Genomic DNA, 22403 nt, shown 5'->3' with positions numbered 1-22403 from the left:
ACGCTAAACCTACCGAGCCTTGAAACTGATGTACCGTCAGATTGCACAGGATTTGTCTGGTAACGTGTGCTAGAACATACGAAAAAGTTTCTGTAAGGAAATATTTCTGTAACTTGACGAATTGTTGACACTAGGTTTACGGAGCACTGAAAGCGACTATTCTGCATTACTTTATAAAAATAACGAGAACGTGCTATCCACATTTTGAGCAATACTTTTAAAGTAATATACAGGGTGAGTCACCGAACGTTTGCACCTCTGTCTGAGACCTTGAACGACCTTGGAATAATTATTGTCACTGAATTCCTAATGAAAGGGACTATCGTTGTAGGTGTTTAGAAAAGGGTGGTTCCATTTAAAAAAGTGAAGGTCACCTTGATATCTCTAAAAAAATGACACAAAAACAAAATTTTTTTTTGACGTCGTGTCAGCCCCATTGTATCATTCGACGTTGTCCTTACCATATTTTACGTATCTTTAGAAACAGCAAAGATATTCGAGGTGCGAACGTTAGGTGACTCACCCTGTATACTCAAAGAAATAAATTTGCTAGATAATTTCTCACGTATGCATCCTTAGAATCTTGATAATTTTAAATTAAAAATACTAGAACCGGTCATTTCGACGGGTCCCGTAAACCTGGTGTTAGGGAAGAGATCATTTTGTAAAAATACTCTCTCGTCCAGATACGACGAACTGGAGCAACAAGCGATGGAGCAGTACAGGACCTCGGAGGAGTCGCTGGCGCTCAAGTATCAGGTAATTAGTTATCTATTGCCTCGAGGATAGTCCCTTAGACGGATACATGATGGAATCTCTCTTAACGAAAAAGGGGGCGATTTGAACACAGGAACTGGAGCGTCAGGCGATGGAGCAGTACAGGGGTTGTGGAAACCTGCCGGAGGACAGCTCGGCTCCGCAGGAGGATAAACAGATCGGTGGAGATTCGTCGAGCTCGTCCAAGGACAAATCGAACTGCTCGGACGGGAAACAGTGTTCCGGTTTCGGTTGGTGCAGCCCAGCGAACAAGGACGAGAGCGAGGGAAAAGGTTACCACTTTTATCGTCGATTCTGTGGCTGCAAAGGAAACCGTCAGTAGACTGCGAATTTTATGCATTTATGACGAAAAATGAGTAAGTGAAACAGCGAATTTGCGACGATACGAAAAGGCTTTAAGAATTTCCAATACATTGTTTTTAGTTTATTGAGTCTATGCAATCCATTGAACGATGCACGACATTTTGCATAAAGATCCGCAATCTACGCGTGCCCAACAAATGTTTGATTCTTGATGCTTTAAACATTAGTGTTTCGAAAGTGAAAGCGTGTGGCTTGGATATGCTTTCCTTTTGCAACCACAGAATTGTACACGACGCTTTCGCAAGCTTGCAGTCTTCTCCGAGCTGAGTATAAACGTGGATCGGTATCGACAGGACCGAAACTATGGTTGGATGAATGGAATTTTGTCGTTTCCGTTTTTAAACGAAGGAATGTGACATTGACTCTTCAGCTCGACGAACATTACAAGCTTATAGTTACGCGTGTTCCCTAGTGAAATCAACTCACGGTCCATTAATTATTGTATACGCGTTCCTAGTCTCTTTCCTGCACGGGCAAGTTAATCAGGCTGACAATAAAAACGAGCCGGGGTTGCAGGGTCGGACCTCGACAGATAAAAACCCTCGGACGACCCTCCTGTCGAACAGTCTGACCACGCTGTCCCAAAAAATCTCTTACAGATCGAAAAACACATGTAAGGGTGCATCAGGCGACAAGATCAACAAAAGCGGTAAATATTGCGTTAATATAAATCCTCTCGGGGTATCTTTAATATCTCGTTATTCGAAATCGGGCAATATCCAAGGGTCATCTTTAGTCTTGCAGTTTTGATCTTGCATTAATCGAGTGAGAAACCTGCTTTGTAAATTGGATGGCCCATTGTTATCTGCAGAAAAGTAAATAAAATTTAATGCGATCAAATGAGATGAGATGATATGATATTTAGATAATAATTGAAATTACATGAATCTGTTAGACATGTACGAGCTACGCAGTGTCTAATTACAATTGACAAATTTGTAATAAGTACCGTGAAAGAATCGTTCCAGTTTCAGTACGAGCCTCGTCAAAAAGGCGTCTGATACTGGTGTCACCCTATGAGAAAGAATCAGAGGCCAAGTTGACGAGAACAACCGACCTGGAAGAGTTCTACTGCATCGCCCAGGCAAATAGAAACATCTTTGGTTACTACAACAACTCGAAAATTGCGAAACTCGGCGGTGGGGACGAGAATATAACTATCATTCAATCGCCTAGAACAGAAGGTACCATTTTGACAATTTTCCCTAGCGGTGCGAAACTCGAAGAACAATTCAATATTTTCTATTTTCCTTCGATCAGTATGGCTATCCGGGTTCTGGACCACTTGAAAGACAGAGTTTTCAAAAGATTATCGGAATCGGTGCAAAGGATGGATGTGTATTCAACAAAGAGCGCAAACAGGAGCACGTGAATTCATGTATTCGAATATAATAATAAATGCTTTAATACTGTATCATGTATATACATATAGGTATGTACGTGTGTGTGTATATATATATATGTATATATACTTTTTTTGTATTATAAATGTCTCGACAGATTCTGGTAATGAACATTCGGGCACAACCGATTCTACGCAAGCAACATACACATTTTCATACTACGATATAACATCGTTTCGTTCATTAATTGTTCGATGAGTGGCAAGAATATGTATTCTACGGATTACGATCATGCACCAACAAATTAGTACTGCTATTCTATGCGGATTATAGTTTTGGTAATTGTTCCTTATCAAATTTTCCGCTGTTGTTTGTTCGAGGAGTACGTTGATAATGAATTGTATAGAATCAAAGAAAAACAGCCTCTTCAGTCTTTGTGGAATACTTTTCTTCTAAATACTGATAATTATGACCTGTCCTTAGAGGAACTTAAAGAAACGTTGTCCAAAAGTTCAGCATTGGTAAAAGGATTGTAAAAACGGTATTTATAAAAATCGTAAATATTAAATTGCGTAAGTATTAACTAGATTCGATATGCACGTAAAAGATTATTTCTAATACTATACTTATTCCATAACTAGCACGTTTTTCATAGCACACAAAATGTACACGATCGTGTACACTTATAATTTGAGATCATTACGAATTCATATGGATACCGAAACCGTATCTTGATTAAAAAATGCGATGACTCTAGCAATTTCAATCTGTACTGCCATGGCATTATTTCAGGAACTAAAGTTATGGAAACCATTAGTAACGCAAAATTTGAATATTAAATAAACATCACTGTAATAATCGTTCAGTGAAATATTAACGTTCAGTCGGTTACCAGTTATCAAGAAATTCGAAACCAGTCTTTGGTATAGTTCTCTCCTCGTCCTCCTGATTCAGTTGGGAAGATTGAAAGCTACTGTAAGAACTAGGTGTCTCTAATAACGCGGTCGACTCGTTAATATCGCTGGATTTTGTGCGTGACATTACAACTAATGTATTCGACAGACTCTTGTCAGTATCAGAGTCCCTCTCCCTGACTAAGCTCTCCATGTCGTCGTCCGAATTATTTTGTAACTTCAATAGAGAAGTCTTGTTCATTAACTTAGTGAATATACTTTCAGTATGTTCGTCCCCGTTGCTTTTCAACAACTGTTTATCGTCGTAAATACTGCTTATGAAGCAATCGGTCTGAAAGCGACTAACTTGATGGGAAGCATAGGTATCGTTCAGAGAGTTTGAGTTGTTTCTCTGCGATTTGGAGGGGCTAGAGAAATGTGGTGTCTCTCCGAATTGAGCTCTTATCAACTTGGACTTGGTGTCTTCTGTTGAATCTATTATACTGAGATTTATTTGAGATTGAGTCATAAATGAAAACGGGGCTGAGTGCTCGTCTCTCCATCGTAGCGTCTGCAACATTATAATAAGGTAAGTTCCATATGAATGAGCAATTTAACATTTTAATGGAAAATGGCTAAGGATATACTTACATTACCAGTCTCGTCAATGACATACTTCATGCCAGTCTGAATACGCAATTTTGGATACCATTCCGGCAATTCTTTAGTGAGCTCAACTTTCTTCAATGTATACTTCAATGCTACCTCTGGCTGGATAATAGTTTCATTTATTGCCTGATTACGTTCTGCTATACTTAAGGTGTTCCATAGACCCTCGTACGCCTCCTTTGTTGCTGTAATGTCTTCTCCTATTCTTTGAGCCAAAGGATTTATACTATAGAAATATTGTTCAGCCCTTGAGCTTAAAGTAGCACTCATAACGAAATCTTCGAACTAGTATAAACAAGTTATCTGCAATAATGGAATATGATAGTTCATAAAATAAGGAGTAAATGACATTAAGTTATACATACAATGAAACGATGAACCATAAAATTAACGATGAATAATTCCAGGCAAAGGTTGCAGCACCGCGCAAAATCATTTGATTCTTAATAAATACGAAAAATTCGTTGGCACATTTGACACCAGAGAAGTCAATTACAATTAATATGAACTGTATAAAATGAAACAACACTCAACAACACTGAGTGAATCTTTAAAGTGCTGTCTGCAGGTCTTTATGTGCTGTTTACAGAACACCTCTATGCAATTACGCTTGCGCGTGCGTACATTTGCACCAATTTGCACTAATACTTTTAGCGCGAACCTTTCTTGGTCCTTAGGGTTACACCACAGACGAGGTATAGGAGTAGACCAATCACCGTATGGGGTTTCGTGTCTCACACAAAACAACTCGTCTTCTTACGCCCTCTACACTGACGTATGATAAATGTTGGAACTAGTTCCAACATTTCTATTTTGTTCTATTTTGTATGTATCCACGTGTAATGTTGTATTTATTTGGTGATAAATAAAGAATATTAGTTACAACAGATAATGTGCTTTTCTTTCCCCAGCCATGCACGAAATTTCATGCCACCTCTTTTGCTATCATGTTCTAGTAGAAATCCGAAAATTGCGAAAAATTTCGAAAATTCCGAAAATTTCAACTTTTGTATTAGGAGAACATGATATCAGAGGAGGTGGCACGAAAATTCAGTAGTACGAATCAACGGCAAGTCAGACGCTCGAAAAATTTTCGAAATTAAGTAGTACAAGTCAATCACAAGCCGGACCGACAAGCAAAAATTTCCGAAATTTTTCGAAAATTTAGTTTTGTATTAGGAGAACATGATGTAGAAGGAGGTGGCACGAAATTCAGTAGTACAAGTCAACGGCAAGTCAGACGCTCGAAAAATTTTCGAAATTAAGTAGTACGAGTCAACGACAAGTCAGACGATCGAGAAATTTTCCGAAAATTTTCGAAAATTTGAACTTTTGTATTAGGAGAACATGATATCGAAGGAGGTATCCGAATTTCAGTAGTACAAGTCAACGACAAGCCAGACGCTCGAAAATTCTCGGAAATTAAGTGGTACGAGTCAACGACAAGTCAGACGGTCGAAATTCGGGAAAATTTTCGGAAATTTGAACTTTTGTATTAGGAGAACATGATATCAAAGGAGGTATCCGAATTTCAGTAGTACAAGTCAACGTCAAGTCAGACGCTCGAAAATTCTCGGAAATTAAGTGGTACGAGTCAACGACAAGTCAGACGGCCGAAATTCGGGAAAATTTCGAAATTTTTCCGAAAATTGAGATTTTGTATTAGGAGAGCATGATATCGAAGGAGGTGGCACGAATTTCAGTCGTATAAGTCAACGACAAGTCAGACGGCCGAAATTTTCAGAGATTTTTCGAAATTTTTCGAAGTTCACAAGTAGGAAGTTCGGGAAAAATTGAGGGTTCCTTAATTAAATACGCAGATACATCTTTTCATTACATTTCCTTTATTTATTCATTCTCGATTTTTACATAAAAAGATTGTGTTAAAATACAATATAAATGTTAACATGTAATAGGGATGGCGAGTTGGTAACCGTATTATCGCACATGGTAACGTCCAGTAGTTGTCGTCGACAATTGCGCATAGCAACAATTAAAAGGATTCAACGTTCTTTTGTTTGCTCCGATCTGAAATACAGAAATACCATCGTTAACAACAATAACGATAAACGTTGCAACTCGATCAATGCGAACAAAATAGACCACATACCTATAATAAATGATAAAGATGCGACTCTGAACCGCTCACGAGAGCAAAGCTGACCCCGCATACGAGTCCGGCCTAACCAACAAGCGAAATTTGAAGAATTCAAGGAGAAGACGATGAAGAACAAAGCTGAAGACGCCCAATCAAAAATAAATACACTGAAAAGTAGACGCAACGACGTTCTCACTCACGGACCCATCCCTGACAATAAATTCAACAATTCAATTAAATATACACGTTTTTATAACTATGAAGTCTTAAATTTTAACTTTACAATGTTATAGCAAATTGTAAATCAGCAGCTATTAGCTCGGTATTATTCCCTATTTGTAGATACTAGAAGATCTTACAAATAGAGAATAATATCGATTGCCCAGGTCTCACCACGAGGAGGTTGCTGCACAAGAGACCCGAAAGGAAGCCAGAAGGAATTCAATACGCTTCCTTCTGACTCCTTTTCTTCCAACGACGATTCACAATCTTATAAACTAAATTTCGCTAAATGGAAAAGATTACTTTTCCACAGAAAGAAAAATTCACTTTTCCATTTAGCGTATGTCGAGTAATTATTGCGAGGCAAAAGGTGTGAATCGGGGAAGAAGTCTCCGTCCTTCGGCCTTCTGGTCCCGCAGCACTTCCGCTCCCTTCGGAGTGCGCACCTGGACTGACTGACGAACGCGCGGCCGCAAAGATCGGTTGCACGGTGCGCAACTCCCCCACCCCAATTAATTTCGGTAGATAGTAATAGATCCCGATACAGAATAACTTTTAAACCAGGAACATTTGTACACATTAATTTATAAATCACAATACAATACGCAACAGAATACAACACAATAAATTTATTATCTCTGCTTGTTTAATGATTATAATAATTCGCCAACGATGCCAATGATGCTGTCTAGTACCCCCTTGGCTATCTTACCATCTTACCATCTTTTCACGAACTCCCACGCTGAAGTAACACCTAAGTACCGGAAGTAGGAAATTTGTAAAATTTGAAATTTTACAATTAAGTTGGACAGGATATTAAATTATTAATATTAAACGTTTCAATGATTTATTTCCACTCTCTTCGTTTAAAGATTTACCATAATATATTTCTATAATTTTAATGATTAGTCATGGAAAACGAATCTTTTTTGAAGAAATTAATAAAGAAATCAACTAGAGAATTATACCGTGCTACGTATACTTAAGTATTCAATAATAAAGCTGTTTAAACTTATAAACTGGATGATAAACGAAGAACAATCTAATACCCTATTATTAGTATTAGTTGCATAACTAACTGGATTGCACTGAAATTATCATATACTTCATTGTTCTCTTTTATTATCATACAAATATATACAATATCGTTATTTTAAATCAGTTCTTGCGCGTTTAGTAACCGTTTCTTTTATATTTTATAATTTAAACGGAACGGATTGCTTATTTTAAAATGTACACAGTACACAAAGAATGACAATTATTTACAGACAGCAATAGTTCAACAGGAATGGTAATAAATAAAGATCGCGTGTGATATCCATGAGAATTAAGGCCGTCGTCCACTTAACAGCACAGTATATTGAAAGACATCAGACCAACATCAACATATTCACTTTATTACGCGTAGTGCAAATGTGAATATGAATGCGCCCATTTGTCGTTAAAAAGAATTAAACATGAAATATTCACTTTTAGTATTGGTTATTGATCATCAATCACTCATTAAAATTATTAGTAATTCATAAGACCATTGAAATTTTAATAACAATGAAATAATAAACTAAAAATAGTTAATCTAAAAGGAAACTAACAAATAGTTAATTCAATTAATAAATAAAAAAATAATTTTATCATTATTAATCTAATTGATGATTAAGCACCTACTTTATTTAATTGCATCTATGTACCAGCTAAGTTAAAAATTTAACCATCTACTGTTAATTATTAAATATTGCTCAACCTTGGACCGAGTGTTTCTCATACAATAACAACGAGAATATTCTTCACTGGTAACATTCTGCACTGTTTCTTATGCGATGAATAATGAAAAGTTAGTAAACTTGATTGGCCAATATTCATTAATCCCATTAGTTTCATGCTCATCTGTTAATAACAATTGTTGTAATGAAGTAGTAAAGTCGTATTGATGTCGAGTAAACAGTCTGGCACATAGCTTCGATGCTAGAAATTGCACGTTTTTATTATAATGTTAAGTGGACGACAGCATACTTTAATGTTAGCTGTTTTAAGTATCACTTACACAGTTATTATTATTCTTTATAAAGACATTTCAAGTATAAACGAGCACATGCTTCAATCGTAATCTATTCTTTCTCCTTTTTATAAAATATATATACAACCGGTAGTGCATCTCGATAATTTATTGTTGAACCGTGAACAGAAAACTATTCGACAAAATATTTAATTCCTCATTTTAACTTGCACTGCACTTTTCATCATATGCAGAGTGAATCCCCTAACATTAATCACAATTCTTCAAGCGGTTCCGATAATTTAGAAGAGAAATGTTTCGAACAAAAATTAGACATATTGCTTGGTGTAATTTTTGTTGAAAATTCTTTAAACACATTATCGAAAGTATCTGAGAAATGGTAATTTATCTTAGAGAATATACTCTGTATAACTTTCATTCGAGAAACGGATCTTGATTTTTGTAACACTGCATAACACGATTATTTACTGTACGGAGGATCTTTTAAAGTATCGATGATACATTATATCTCTTTTTTGTGTTTTTCCTTAGCTGAACGAATCTAACTATTAGGTACTTTAGTAACTCTCACCGCGGTACATGCGTTCGCATATACACATTTAGTGTTCCCAATAACGGATTTGAAAATTCTTGTATTCCGCAGTACATTTACTCGAAAGTATCGTGCTTCTGTGTGTAAAAATCAATAAAATCTTCCTCTCTTTTTAATATCGTGCACGACAAGATATTAACAGTTTCGTATATTATATAATTGAACAGCAAACACATAATTTTCTGTTATGTTATTAAGAAGGTGGAACTATGCTTTATGGAACGATAGTTTTACCTGCGCGGTATATTTTTAAAGAGTTACTTCCGAGGAATACGGTTCGGTATGTATTTTTATTCAAGACTTTTATTTAAAAAAAATATACTAGCAGTGACAGTGATTCACGCACGAATCGAAACTCGTATTAAAACTTTTTTTTATAATGATATATGACATATACATATATTGCATAGTATGTATACATAATACACATGTACATATGTATATAAATATACATATGTACATATGTGTATATATATACTATATTCTCAATGATTGTATATCTCAAATCTTATTTTGCATTACTCTAAATTACCGCGAACACCCCTTCAACCCTTGTTACAAATACTGTATTGCTTTAAGACTATCGTAACCTAACAATAGAAAGGTAAAATTTAACAGGAAAAAAAATAGAACGGACCGAAGACGTGAAAAAAAAAAGAAGAAAACAAATTCTATTATCGTTGAAAACTCGTATCTTTACAATCTAGATAGGTAAAATTTAACAGGAAAAAAAATAGAATGGACCAAAGATGTAAAAAAGATAAGAAGAAAACAAATTCGTTTATCGTTGAAAACTCGAATCGTTCACAGTGTACGATTTAAGGAAGAACCAGTCATAAGACCGAAACAATACGGTGATGCTAATATAAAGATATTTCATAACAACGTAAATTATCAAGATATAAATAGGATTACACGAAACGTAGGCCAAACGCAGAATCGTCCACAGTTACCTGTTTGACAAATGTTTAAGCGGGCCCAAGCTTAAAATAGATGTAGCACCGAGTGCGCCTAAATTACAAGTATTAGGATTTCTTGCACTGTCTATCGTAATTATGGGCAATCCGAAATAACCGCCGGTTTGAGCACTGAGCTGCGACAACGGTATATAACTCTGTATACCGAGGTTCGACAAACGGCTTAAAACGTGCGGTGATTTCAAATCTACAACCGGCAATGCCAGCTCAGCTCCACCATTTTGTGCTACAGTATCTACTTCCTTGTGATACGCTTGTTTGTGCGTTATCAGTGCCTGAGCTGTTGGATACTGGGCAGGACAAAGATTGCACCTGTCGAACAAACGTTATCGTGTATTAGTCATCCGAGTGTCATATGGGAGGAGCTTATTTTAGTGAACACTTACTTGTGAAGCAATTTGCTTGGCGCACGGTGTGTGGCCATGTGTTGCGTCAACATTTCTTGATTCTGAAAATTTTTATCGCACACTTGACAAGTGAGCATGGACCTGCAATAGTACATATTAGTTTCGGTTATCGTCAACGTAAGATAGGGGCTACGTTCTTCCACAAGATTCGCATTCAAACAAATTTGTAGGTAAACTTGATTCACAAAAATGAATTCGGTATGCAAAATGATGCATTTTACTCTCACCGTGGAGGTCTTCCACGTCTAACCACTGGTAGTTGCGGAGGACCATCCTGCGTTAAGTCGACAGTAGGTGGTCTCGGTGGTCGCTCGACTTCGTTCACTGCCGTTTTATTCTGTTTATTCTGAGGAACAGCAAACTGACCTTGCTCCTGTTGCTTTTTTTGCGAACTAGCTGGTATGATAGAAATAGCAGAATTCAGAGTGAGCGCTGTAACATTTAAAGGCTGCTGTGAAGGCATAGTCCTCTGTTGCTGGGAAGGAATCTGCTGTTTGTTTTGTTCGCTTGTCTTATTTTTATTTGCAGCTGGAGTAACAGTAATACCTCTGGCTGCCAGGACATTAGCTACAGCCTTGGCATCCGACTTCTTGCCCCCAGTACCTGACGTGTTCTGCACTTGAGCTGGAGCGGAACCTTTAGATTAGTAAGATACGTATTGTTTATTTCCGTAGACTACCTCTTCCACGAATCGTTATATCACAGTTGTTTGATTATGTTTTTCATGCCAAAATAAGTTCACATAAATAAGCCGATACACTCTTTTAAAAAAATCAATGCAAAATGTAAAACAAACTTGGTACAAACAATAAGAAACTAATTCTTAGAAGAGGCTTCAACAGAAAAGAACTGTCGCATATGTGATATTCGTAATGTAAATGAAACAAAAAAATATATATATTTTCAAATACATTTATAGTACCTGGTTGTCGTACGCTAAGCGTTATAGAGTCTGTGAGATGTATTGTAGAATCATTTCTACTTTGTTGTGTGGTAGCACCTTGAACGTTTTGTATGACCGGCAAACCGTCGTTTCGTTTTTGTTGAGCGATCACGTGACAGTCTGCATCTTCGTTCCTGTCTGGTAACAGAACATCCAGTCGTCGTTGTTTCATAGCAGAATTATTTTGCTGTTGTACTTGCATTGGTTGCTGTATAGGACGTTTCATTCGTTGCCGCGGAGATGGTCCAGTTTGTGGAGCACGCGGTGCCCTATAAATATGTATGTAACAATTCAGCTCCATAACAGACTATTTACTTTATGAATTTTACAAAAACGTAAATCTGTGATTTCTGGGTCTGGAGTAGGGTTGCCAACCCTCCCGGATGGGTCCGGATAGTTATGTTATGTGTTTTCACAGTAGAGAATATTGCGAAATTACATATACGTATATTTCAATTTTGGGCAATGTGATCCGGAAAAAATTGGCAATCCTAGTTTACAAATACCCGCCGACGGCCGTGTAAGTGTTAATGCCCAACCTCTGTTCTATAGAATACTGAAAATTTACTTGTGATCAATAATACTTGCCGACTACTTTGTGCAACAGTAGGGTACCTTCCACGTGACATTTGTTGAGACAATTGGGGATGCATTTGTGGTGGTGCAGTCATTTGCGGATATGGACCGGGTCCGTACTGCGGATATAAGTGTGCTATATGAGGAGGATAATGCATGCCCTGTGGAGCAGGAACTCTATACATTGGTGGCCTTCCTGGTACGAAGTAATTTGGACCAGGGATCATTGTATTAGCACCTGGTGGAAGACTCGGAGGCATTTGCGATTGCGGAAGTGGCATACGTTGTACTTGTTGAGCTAACTGTTGAACGGGAGCAGGTAATTGCTCGAAATTAACAGGCGGTACTATTTGTTGTCCAGCGTTAGGCACTGGATTGTACGTGGGAGAATTTGTTTGATGCGGAGAGGTCATAGGCGAATTTCTGCTTATTTGCTGAGAATTCGGTGTGTTCGGAGATTCCATTGATACCGCGTGAGGCGAATGTGTATTCATTTGCGGAGAGGCTTGACTCAAATGGGGCGAGTTCTGATTTAAATGTGGCGAATTCGTATTTAAATGAGGGGACAGTTGGCTCACACTCGGAGATAAAGGTGTCCCGTGCATCTGAGCTTTATGCATAGAAACCTCCATCGGTGAATTGAAAATAAGATTAATGCACTCTGAAATATTGCACTGATAATGGCCAGCTTTGCTTCTGTGCTCATCCAAGTGAGCGATATCTTTAAACTTTTCGTTACAAACGCGACAGGTACTGACAGTTTCAGCCAACTTCTCCAGCGAAACATACTCTGTTTCTGGTGGCAAGTTATTTGATAATGTGTCATTTTGATTATGTCGTTGATGCTCAATCAAGTTCTGCAAAAGGGATCCAGCACTTTCAATATTATTATCACCCCCGTGTTCAGATTGTTCGTCATTGTCTTTAGAGGCCTCACTATTTTTGTTGGACAGATTAGTGGACAACTGGTTCCAATTGAAACCTGTTGTCCCTTCCGTTGTCTCCTCCGACTTATCTTCATCTTGGCACACCGCTGAGCAATCTGCTGAATGATTCAGATACGTCGAAGACTTCGAAATAATACTGATGGCTGGGTTCTCCTCCAAATTATGTATCATGTTGGATTCTTGTTGTCTCTCGTCATCTTCCTCAATACCCGAAGTGTCAGCTAATCGATTCCCAGATCTCGAACTGAAAAACAAAGCAACAGATTGTAATAAAAAAAAAAGGACACCTTTTATTGTTCAATATACAATATTTACCTAGATTGTTCACCAAGCTTCTTCAAGTTTTCAATTGTTTCTCGACACGTTGCTTCCAATGCATCCGACTCTTCATGATCTTCTGTCTCGGAAAGCCTTTTATCTGAACTTTCGTACTGATCTGTACCTTGCAGGTCGTCAACATTCTGATCTTCTTTCTCAGATGGATTTGCCATATCACTCCCTACACCCGAATCGCCTTCATTTACATCTATGGATGGTCTATCATTCTCTTCCAAAGGATTATGGTCATAGGTGCTGAATTTAATGTTCCCATATTCATCCTACAAATAATATTTTATTAACGGTAGTATTAAGAGACTGTTCTTAATCTACTTGCTGTAACATACCTGTTGCTCTACCATCACGTTTTCGAACGATTGGTCAATCGAACTTTCTGTAACTTTCTCATGTCTTCGATTATTCTCCTTTGTCCCAGCCACGTCTCCTTGACGATGAATTTCCGTACCCAGATTAATATTGCTGTTCACCACAGTAAAGTCTTCAGACTTCGATGATTTCTTTAGCGTCAGCTTCAGGGAGTCCGAGAAGGTCTGTTTCTTCAGCGTTAACTTCAAAGAGCCCTTCTTCTCTGGATCCAGCCAGTAAGTGTTGTTATGTTTTTTCTTCACCGTTTTTAAATTCGTGAGTCTCCTCAGAACTACTCGAGGTGATCGCAAGTGAGTATGTATATGCAAACGTAGTTGCTTCTTCAAAACGAACTGCTGTCCGCAAATTTCACAATTCAACAATGAGGATTTTAGGGCAAACACCGAATTTTGATCGTCTATGTTTTCACCTGAAATAAAATGTACATTAAAAATAATTGCCAAACACTACACTTCATTGCTCTTTGACTTTGCTATTGTTATCTCTTTTCTTTCATAAACAAATGTGAAGATAGAATGTGTCTAACCACCTCTTTGAAAAGAATGTCCCCTAACGAAGACGTCTTAATAGTTTGCCGCGCTTTCGTATCTTCTGTCAAATCGATTGAACCGATATCGTCGTTTATTCGGTGTACACGAGTGTTTTCACATTGATAATATCCATACACGGTTCTTGTTTCGAACGCGTTCGCTCGGTGTACCAACGCGCGTTCCCCGTGTTACAACCGATGTAAACAATCGATGCCGATATGTATATGCAGCAACAGCAAGTGATCATGCAAAATGATTGTAGCAGCAGCAGACAAACTAGCGCAAGCGGGATAATTGCCCCAGCTTTTGCCGAGAATTGAAAACAGGACTCACCAAATCGATATCGCCTAAAGAACGAATACCATTGGCCCGTTTCGTATTACCGTGTAATTCCCGCCCTAATGTCGCGTGTACCGAAAAATGCTATTTTCCGTGGTGTAACAACGCAAATATTTGCGAATTGCTTTTCAGAGGTCGCGAGACCACGTAAAACTCCATTTTCATTAAATCCGAACGGCGAGTTCAGTGTCGGTAAATCGATGAAATAAACCGACCGAGAAAGATGGAAACATCGTTTCAACGCTACAGCACCGAAGCTCGAATATCACGAAAAGATGAACGTCAAACCGTGCATGTTTCATCGAAACTAGACGAGGACGTACAGTGTTCTACCGCACTCTAGGTTGATCTATCGGTAACGTAAATTTCGTAGATTTTTTCCGAGTTGTAAGTTATCACTGGAATCCTAACCTTTCTCTGCTTCTGTTCGGCATTGAATTCCTATTTATGATAAACGGTACTGGACGGAAGTTAAAATGTCCTCGTTGTTAATGTACAAGTGAATGTAAATAAACTCGTATTCGCATCGATTTTCAGTTTACATTTTGAAACATTTCTTATGTATGTAGGCAAGAGATAAAGATGTTCAAACGTTCTCGAGACACGAAACTAGCATTATGCAAGATTCTCTTCTTTCTGATAATAATAGTAAGAAGAATTTACTGAAGTCACAAAATGAACGAAAATGATGTGTCGATGCTAATGTATCGAGTTCAAGTACAGAAGGAGTTACATTGAGTTTTAATATTATTCTTTTTTAGGAAATATTGTTACATTGTTCAATTCTTGTATCTGCAGTTTTTCTCATTCAGTATTTTGGAAAAGAACATACCAAATCTTTGTACATCGGCCTGCGTATCGTCTTGACAAATGCTCCTCTTGTCAGTGAATCTAAATTCCTCAAAGTCTTGATCCAATGAACTGTTCATTTCCGATCTGTGCACAAAATATGAATCGTTTTTCTCTTTTTTTTTTCTCTCTTTTAGATTAAACGCCGTAACATAAATATCGTACACTATTTGTTTATCAATCGTGTCATACTTACAGGCATTGTTATCAACAATGCAAATTATACGAGATCACTGACATGAATTGAAGAACGCGGTGGGATCATTTACCGATACCGATACGCACGTATATCAACGCACAATCCATCGCACTACCTAACAGTTCACTCTTGTTTCCGCACAATAACAACAGTTTTTAGTCACCAAGAAAAACAAAAGCTAACCAAAGTCCCGCCAAGGTGATACGGGCTCATGGAAGAACGGTCATTAGTGTTTATGATCGATGAGCACGCGTCGATCGTAAACAGGACCAATTAAACAATCGTAACGCAACTTTTTTCAACATACATCGAACTTCATTACGTGAAACCGTTGTTCCGATTAAAAAAGTACGACATACAGAAGTTTACTTCCGACGATCCGGTGACTATTCTAATTAGGTGTCGGTACGTCAGATTTGTTGTTCCGATTTAAACACCGAAATCGCAGTCACGATCTTATTCAACTCGTGTAGAAATTAAAAAGAGAGGAGAAACGCGCGCGTGTGTGTGTACGGTATATGAGTATGTGTATATGTATATGAGTGTACGGATGTTATTTCAGTCGTTGTTCAGCCAAATTAGTTTCTCCCGGGTTTCTTGCATTATTTAGTCAACTATGGCTGCCAACTGTTATGACATGGTCACTGCGCTGTTATGGCACATTTTGTTGTAGCAACATTCAACGAAGATGAGATCGGCGCGTCAACTGCGATGCCAACCGTATCCAATTTGAACTTATTATTAGTACGTGTTATATCGAGCCGCCAATATGGCGGCGTCGCGATGAAACCCGCGCGTCGGACAGGATAATCAACTCAGTGTGAATTCGTGCCGAACTGTTGAGGCGCGTTCAGAGACGGGTTCAGTGTTCAGATGCGTTGTTTTGTAAGGACGCGCGCGCGCGAACGGGGTAGCGTGCGCCGACCGCTGCAAATGCCGGCCTTTCCCCCTCCTCTCCTCTCTCCTCTCACTCTCTCTCTCTCTCTCTCTCTCTCTCTCTCTCTGCTCTCCACACTTCTCTCGCCGTTTCGTTTCGTTTGGTGTCGTCTCTCGTTTCTTCGTGTGTTCCCAACTTCTCCTCTTCCGCACTACCATCACCACCTTTGTCCACTTCCTCTCTTTTTCCCTCCCTCCCTCTCTTGTCGATCTTTTTTTTACGACCACTACCGCATTTCCTTTATCAGAGATCAGGGGGTTCACTCCCTCCTTATGCTCTCAGTCAGAGGCAGGATTATACAGAAGAAACGTGCACACGCTATCGCGTATGCCCTTCGAGCAAAATCCCAACAAATACAAAAGGGATCGACGGAGATGTACGTTGCAACCGATTGGCGGAGGGGGAAATGGAGAGAAGGAGCTCGAATTGAAATTAAGTGAACCTAACGTGCACTCAAGTATGAGTAGGGAGCCAATCCGCTCATAGCAAGTACTATCGACGCAGGCGCATTTCGAACATCACTGTAAAGCTCCGTCGTCTTTCTCGCTCCCTCTCTCCCTCCCCCCACTCTCTCCGCGATTTTTCATTCCATTCCCTCCGACGGGAGCATCCCGTTTCTCTCCCTCTCTCGCCAACCGATTCTCTTATTTTGTTTTCCGATGACGTTCTCTTCCTCCAACTTCTGCCTCCAGTTTTTTCTTTCAGCGATCCCTCCAATGTTCCAAGGTATCCCTCAGTCCGTACAATTCTCCAACAAAATCGTCAACGTTAACTATCCAATTACCACCTGTCATCCATTGTACCTAAATGCTGACGCAGCTGCGACACGATTTATATCCATAATTCGTGCGAGCGTTTCCGGTTTCATGAGCCAGCGTGACGAACGCGCGCAGTCCTCCCTGCTTCGCGTTGTTCAGATTATTCGTTTGAATTACAGTCACGAGATCTAATCGTGTACTTCAAAGTACACACATGCATATATATTTATTTGCCATTTTTAGATCCACCGGACGCGATGGACAGAACAGATTTTTTCGTGTTCGATGTCAGCATCGACTATCGCCGAGTTATACATGCCAGTTCAATGAAAAATGAGAACAATCGGTGCTCAACGCCGATTTAACTGTATCCGGGGCTTTCCGCAGTGCAGCTTTTTAATGGTGAAGCATAACACCAAACCTCGCGTGTCTGAAATAAACCGGTTTCATTGGAAAAACGTACATGAACAAGGCGTGGCCGGAATGGTTGGAGGTCAACGGGAACAAATATAGTAGGGGAACTTAACGGAACATGTCGAAAACGGCCGAATCTGGCATCTATTGATCGTAGCAGGTTCCCTGTGCTATATTCTATGGAAATACTCAAACAACCTATGCTTGAAATTCTATATTTAGATCAATCAGGATTCCGCAGTCGCCGGGTTTAACAGTGAAAGAGAAGTTATCAACTGGAGCCCCGCCCAAATCCATGTTTTCTATACTCGTTACGGTATACCATATGCAGAGTTTGCAATTTATTTTTCTGTCCGTTCAATAATATAATATAATATGTATATATGTATATAATAATATAATATGATTTCGTTAAGCATTTCATGCACGACAATTCGTGTTTATAGTCACAGAAAGAATCTGCATTCCATTTTAGTCGGGACAAAACGATTGAATGTCGTTGTAAGAAAGACAAAAGAAAATATCATATTATGAGGGGGATTCACTTCCGACTATTTCTACCGCTTCCTCTCCGGTGAATAAAGCTCAAGCAAGCAATTGAATAGCTAAATATATATCCAGTTGATATTCTCATTCCACAGAATACTTGACTATTGATTTCATCCCTACCATGGACATCTCGTCCTTTGGTTGGCAACTCCTACTAGTATGCGCAGTAGCCATGTTGGTGTGCGCAGAAACGTAATCGGCTTTATGGAGGAGCGAATTCACCACGATATAGTAGCGGTCTAACTTGATGCAAGGAGAAAGGGGATACTTGGATACGTACGTTGACCCAACATCGGTGACTACTACTCTTTGCCACTTCCACCCACGAATCTGGTTTCGCTACGAGTTGCGCACAACTTTCTAAGCTCGAGCCTCTCTTCTGATGACGTTCGTTCAAGTTATGCTCATTGCATGCGTAGTAGGGGAGAAAAAGATAAAGGTTTCGATGGAAGTGGCGCTGGTTAAACGGTACTTCACAAGCTTTTCCTTTATCAGCGGATCAACTGGCGACTCCAACCTGATGAAGCTTTTCATCCTGACTTCGCTGTTGAATTAATTATATCGATGTCGTAAAATAGTAACCGAATGCTCTGTAGTTTCAAACGCGTGCTCTTGTATTCATTCCGACACGAATGAACAATCAATAAATGACAAAGATGACAAAAGCATCTATAGACAAAAGCATACTTATAGTCACGAGTTAGATAAGAGCATAGCGCTTGGCAACACTGGAATACCATCCGTCAATTTACTGCTTTTATCGAATTGCTATTGTTACATCAGATATATATTTCAATAACAATATTAAGAATACTTACTTATACTTGCGTCGTTATTTTTCTAACATTAGTAATTATATTGTATAAGTCACTTTAAATCTTTGATTTTTTTATGAAAAGCTACCGTACAATTTTACTTCAATCATGTGTGTGAAATGTTTAAAGTGGTAAATTAATGGATAATATATCTTCTGCATTTTCTTATTCATACAGACAATTTGCACTTTGACCTCGTTTGTTGACCTCAATGGTTGCTAGGCACCAATATATATATTGGCGAGAAGAGGGAGTTAAACTTTCGCAATGTTGCTAAATTATTTTGTACGGAAAAAATGCAGTTTGAAAGTAGGACACTGCTTTTTTGAAAAATCGATCCTGTCCAGAGACTGTGAAGGTTATATATATAGTATTCTCGACCTGCAACATTTATTTCGTTCGTGTATATTATTCAACATTTCTCTTGATTATTTTTGTATTCTTGTTCAATAAAATGCACCATACAATTGGTAAGTCTTGGCTATTATATGTTTCGTTGTAATCAAATATTAATTTTGATTCTATTTAGAAAAAATAAATCAATACGACTGTAATTAAAGAATTGTTACTGTTCGTTATATTTACAGTATACGTTTGTTCGACTTTGCATGTTTCTAACCATTCACACAATTGTAAATAAAGAATTAAAATGCAAATAAAAGTTTTAACAAAATCAACCTGTGTGGTATATGAACTTCCAACCAGTGTTACCAACTTGTAAAGAAGAGACTACGCCGTGTTATTATGTATTTTTCCTGAAACAAAAAATAACGCATGTTTATTGACAATACGCGTATCGTACTTTATTTTGTAATAATAAAAATGTGTTAACGAAGTGTCAAAAATAAACTATCTAATACGTTTTACTCGATTCAATTATATTAGCACTTACATTGTGTTTGTTATCTGTTTATGGAAGTATTATTTCAAAAACTTATGGTTTAATTGGCAATTACTGTAATATTACCTTCACACTTGATAGTACATGCAAACAGTTGTATGTTAATTCCATTTATCAAATTTACAAAAGAGGTTACCTCAGTAATTCAGTACTAAATAGTTGAAATATATTTTACATATTAGTAACATCTGCTATTCAAATTATTAGTTAGAAACTTTAATAAGCTATTCATAATTAATCAAGTTGCGAAACTCCATTTCTCCGGCTTATTACTGTTGAATATGTCTGTAAGAAATATGCTTTAATAAGATTATGATGTCTATAGAAAGTATAACGACTGCATTGTTTTTCTTATAATTCATTACACTATTGTTTACTCTTTTAATTGTCTCATTGATACTGTAATTCACAATCATGTTTGGTACTTTGCGTAATAAGTTTCAAACTGTGCAAGAGGGTATCTCAGCTAGGTAAACGATTCCTTATTTATAATTTTCTTACCATTGAACTAAATTTAAAATCTAGTAGATACAAATGTTTTGCATAAATTGTTCATTCAATTGGATGTAATTCATTTGATGCGTAAATGATTATTATTATTTTAGTATCAGGGGATTAACTACTAGCGAGAATCCAAGGCACAAGAAATCTACCAATGCACGAAATGTTAACTATCATGCTGGAGCTGACATATTGCATAGGTATCAGTTACAATGGAATGAGCTGCATGAGCTTGCAGAAGAGAATGCAGGAAAAACTCAAGAAGCAGACAAACTCATAGGAACTATTTACGAAAAACTTGAGCAAGAATGGAAGAATATTACATGTCTAAATAGTACTTTAGCTTACATACCAAAAATTAATAATTCAATCCAAAACCTAATGGATCAAATAGGTATATTTAATCAAAGAGAAATATACGATAAGATATTGGTAACAGTAGTGAATAATATGCAATTTTTTTTCTAAATCATAAAGGAACATTGCAAGAGATGTTTGAAGATGTAGAGGAAGCCATTTATAGATTAGAGGATTTGAATGAAGTATTAGATTTACAGAGTAGACAACTGGATCATAGATTTCAGTTAGCTCTATACGAAGAAAAAAAATTGGCAGAATTAAATATAGTTAAAGGTATATTCAATGGTAACATGGTAATATTATCATAGAATATTCAGAAAATTATGAAACTTTGGGAATATGTGGCAAAAGGATTTACTGTATGATTTATTTTAGCAAAGTTAGCTGACGAGCATGTTGAAAGAGTATCACAACATGAAAAGAAGCAACAGAAGACGATGAAGGAAAGACAAGAAACATTTGATGAAGTGTTCAAACAGCAACTTGCCGAGTATAAAACAACAGGGTCTATACGTAGTATGTTTCTTATATCATATGTCTGTATCAGAAGAACTTAGTATCTTCCTCAATTTAATGTGATTTTTTTTTTGTTATTTATAGAACTACCAGTGACACAAGAGGGGCCTTCCTTAGATGAGATAGACTTAGAAGTAGATGCAACAACATTCAACGATTTCCTAGAAAACTAGAATGCAATTTTTTATAATTAAGTATTTAATTCATGATGTAAATATCTGAAAATATGAGAATGTACAATTTATTTTTTAAATTACAGATTATGTATATATTGTTCAAGAATAAATAATAATGTTACAGAAATATAATTTTTAATTGGGTAACGATAAGTTTATACTAAATACCATAAATAATCTATGTTTACTTTCTGTTATTTTTCATTGCATTATGAAAACAAAAATTACATAACGATTATCTTCATAGGTTAGGTTCGATTTGGACGCCGAGAATGCTGTAAAATACAATCGTGAAAGACGTACGAAACTGAGCTGTAACCAAAAATAAGGTGATTTAAAAGCAAAATATAATGTATCTCTGCACTTAAATACAACGTATTTAGAAAGTATATATTCAGTTATTTTTGACTTCATCGGCAGGTATGTATTATTTGCTATTAAGTGAATTAAAAATTAATTATATCAATGAATAATGTCATCTTTCGTCTACATTGGAAATTTATTAAAAATATAAATAAATTTTGAAAGTTTAATTAATTTATAAACTTGTGGCTTTCAGCAAGTGCTGAAAGTTTGAAATAAAAGGTTAGATTTAATAAACAAAATATGTTGCCGAAACATAGGAAGAAAGAATATATTTTGGATAAATTGCACAGAGGATTTGTAAATGTTTGCATAGCTGCTTCAATAGTAACCGGATCAATGTTGGCCTACAGTGTATACGAATATTTCCGATATATACGACCGCAACATAAAAAATTAAGATTACAAAGTGAAGAAGGATTGCTGGCTGAAGGAAGACCTCTAGCCGACATAGCTGCTGAAATAACACAATAATCATAATGAGAAATGAATTTGCATGTGTAGAAATATTAAAATTGATATTACATTACGTTATAATAAAATAATAGTTCAAAAAACATGCATTAAGTTATGTATTTAAAAATAGTATTTACTGGAGGTTCTTTTCTTTTCGTTGAAAGAAATATGTTATGTTTCATACTTTAATACCAACTGTATAAATTGTGGCATG

The 22403-nt window shown here is 37.2% G+C and overlaps 4 protein-coding genes across 8 annotated transcripts; 2 read left to right on the top strand and 2 right to left on the bottom strand.

The window, feature by feature from the left end:
• Positions 1 to 1129: 1129 nt before the first annotated feature.
• Positions 1130 to 2528, top strand: LOC143362625 (uncharacterized). The gene is made up of 4 exons (XM_076802967.1): positions 1130 to 1133; positions 1598 to 1789; positions 2109 to 2324; positions 2401 to 2528. The coding sequence occupies exons 1-4, from the start codon at positions 1130 to 1132 to the stop codon at positions 2427 to 2429; spliced, it is 441 nt and encodes a 146-aa protein (XP_076659082.1). The 3' UTR covers positions 2430 to 2528.
• Positions 2529 to 2531: 3 nt separating this feature from the next.
• On the bottom strand, positions 2532 to 4737 carry LOC143362508 (uncharacterized). Of its 4 annotated transcripts, XR_013083650.1 has the most exons (4): positions 4411 to 4737; positions 4028 to 4330; positions 2678 to 3947; positions 2532 to 2643 (listed from the first exon to the last, which is right to left on the bottom strand). XR_013083650.1 is itself a non-coding variant. In XM_076802739.1 (3 exons), the coding sequence occupies exons 1-3, from the start codon at positions 4426 to 4428 to the stop codon at positions 3372 to 3374; spliced, it is 897 nt and encodes a 298-aa protein (XP_076658854.1). In that variant the 5' UTR covers positions 4429 to 4737; the 3' UTR covers positions 2660 to 3371. The 4 variants fall into 4 exon arrangements, 3 of the variants coding, with proteins under 3 accessions (XP_076658854.1, XP_076658856.1, XP_076658855.1); XM_076802739.1 differs by lacking the exon at positions 2532 to 2643 and having other exon boundaries at positions 2660 to 3947; XM_076802741.1 differs by lacking the exon at positions 2532 to 2643 and having other exon boundaries at positions 2661 to 3947; positions 4028 to 4348; positions 4426 to 4737.
• A 2945-nt stretch (positions 4738 to 7682) lies between these two features.
• LOC143362504 (uncharacterized) lies at positions 7683 to 15514 on the bottom strand. Of its 2 annotated transcripts, XM_076802729.1 has the most exons (10): positions 15441 to 15514; positions 15228 to 15331; positions 13487 to 13935; positions 13137 to 13420; positions 11887 to 13065; positions 11278 to 11567; positions 10902 to 10991; positions 10583 to 10787; positions 10335 to 10436; positions 7683 to 10260 (listed from the first exon to the last, which is right to left on the bottom strand). In XM_076802729.1, the coding sequence occupies exons 2-10, from the start codon at positions 15322 to 15324 to the stop codon at positions 9921 to 9923; spliced, it is 3036 nt and encodes a 1011-aa protein (XP_076658844.1). In that variant the 5' UTR covers positions 15325 to 15331; positions 15441 to 15514; the 3' UTR covers positions 7683 to 9920. The 2 variants fall into 2 exon arrangements, with proteins under 2 accessions (XP_076658844.1, XP_076658843.1); XM_076802728.1 differs by having other exon boundaries at positions 10583 to 10979.
• Positions 15515 to 19344: 3830 nt separating this feature from the next.
• Dysb (dystrobrevin binding protein dysbindin) lies at positions 19345 to 21787 on the top strand. Its single transcript, XM_076802742.1, has 5 exons — positions 19345 to 20287; positions 20423 to 20712; positions 20796 to 20951; positions 21054 to 21194; positions 21279 to 21787. Exons 1-5 carry the CDS (start codon positions 20232 to 20234, stop codon positions 21365 to 21367), a joined length of 732 nt encoding a protein of 243 aa, XP_076658857.1. The 5' UTR covers positions 19345 to 20231; the 3' UTR covers positions 21368 to 21787.
• Positions 21788 to 22403: the final 616 nt, after the last annotated feature.

The sequence above is a fragment of the Halictus rubicundus genome, chromosome 17 (genome assembly GCF_050948215.1).
Source record: "Halictus rubicundus isolate RS-2024b chromosome 17, iyHalRubi1_principal, whole genome shotgun sequence".
Taxonomy (NCBI): Eukaryota; Metazoa; Arthropoda; class Insecta; order Hymenoptera; family Halictidae; genus Halictus; species Halictus rubicundus.
Note: the sequence above shows the minus strand (reverse complement) of the source record. Positions and strands in the feature narration are given on the sequence as shown.

Coding starts and splice junctions, on each gene's coding strand:
- Dysb (XM_076802742.1), top strand. CDS start 20,232: ATGTTTGGTACTTTGCGTAATAAGTTTCAAACTGTGCAAGAGGGTATC. Junction 20,288..20,422: donor CAAGAGGGTATCTCAGCTAG/GTAAACGATTCC, acceptor TTATTATTTTAG/TATCAGGGGATTAACTACTA. Junction 21,195..21,278: donor AACAACAGGGTCTATACGTA/GTATGTTTCTTA, acceptor TGTTATTTATAG/AACTACCAGTGACACAAGAG.
- LOC143362508 (XM_076802739.1), bottom strand. Junction 3,948..4,027: donor TCATTGACGAGACTGGTAAT/GTAAGTATATCC, acceptor ATAATGTTGCAG/ACGCTACGATGGAGAGACGA.
- LOC143362504 (XM_076802728.1), bottom strand. CDS start 15,324: ATGAACAGTTCATTGGATCAAGACTTTGAGGAATTTAGATTCACTGAC. Junction 13,066..13,136: donor AAGCTTGGTGAACAATCTAG/GTAAATATTGTA, acceptor TTTGTTTTTCAG/TTCGAGATCTGGGAATCGAT. Junction 10,437..10,582: donor AGACGTGGAAGACCTCCACG/GTGAGAGTAAAA, acceptor GTACTATTGCAG/GTCCATGCTCACTTGTCAAG.
- LOC143362625 (XM_076802967.1), top strand. Junction 1,790..2,108: donor CGACAAGATCAACAAAAGCG/GTAAATATTGCG, acceptor GAATCGTTCCAG/TTTCAGTACGAGCCTCGTCA. Junction 2,325..2,400: donor TCAATCGCCTAGAACAGAAG/GTACCATTTTGA, acceptor TCCTTCGATCAG/TATGGCTATCCGGGTTCTGG.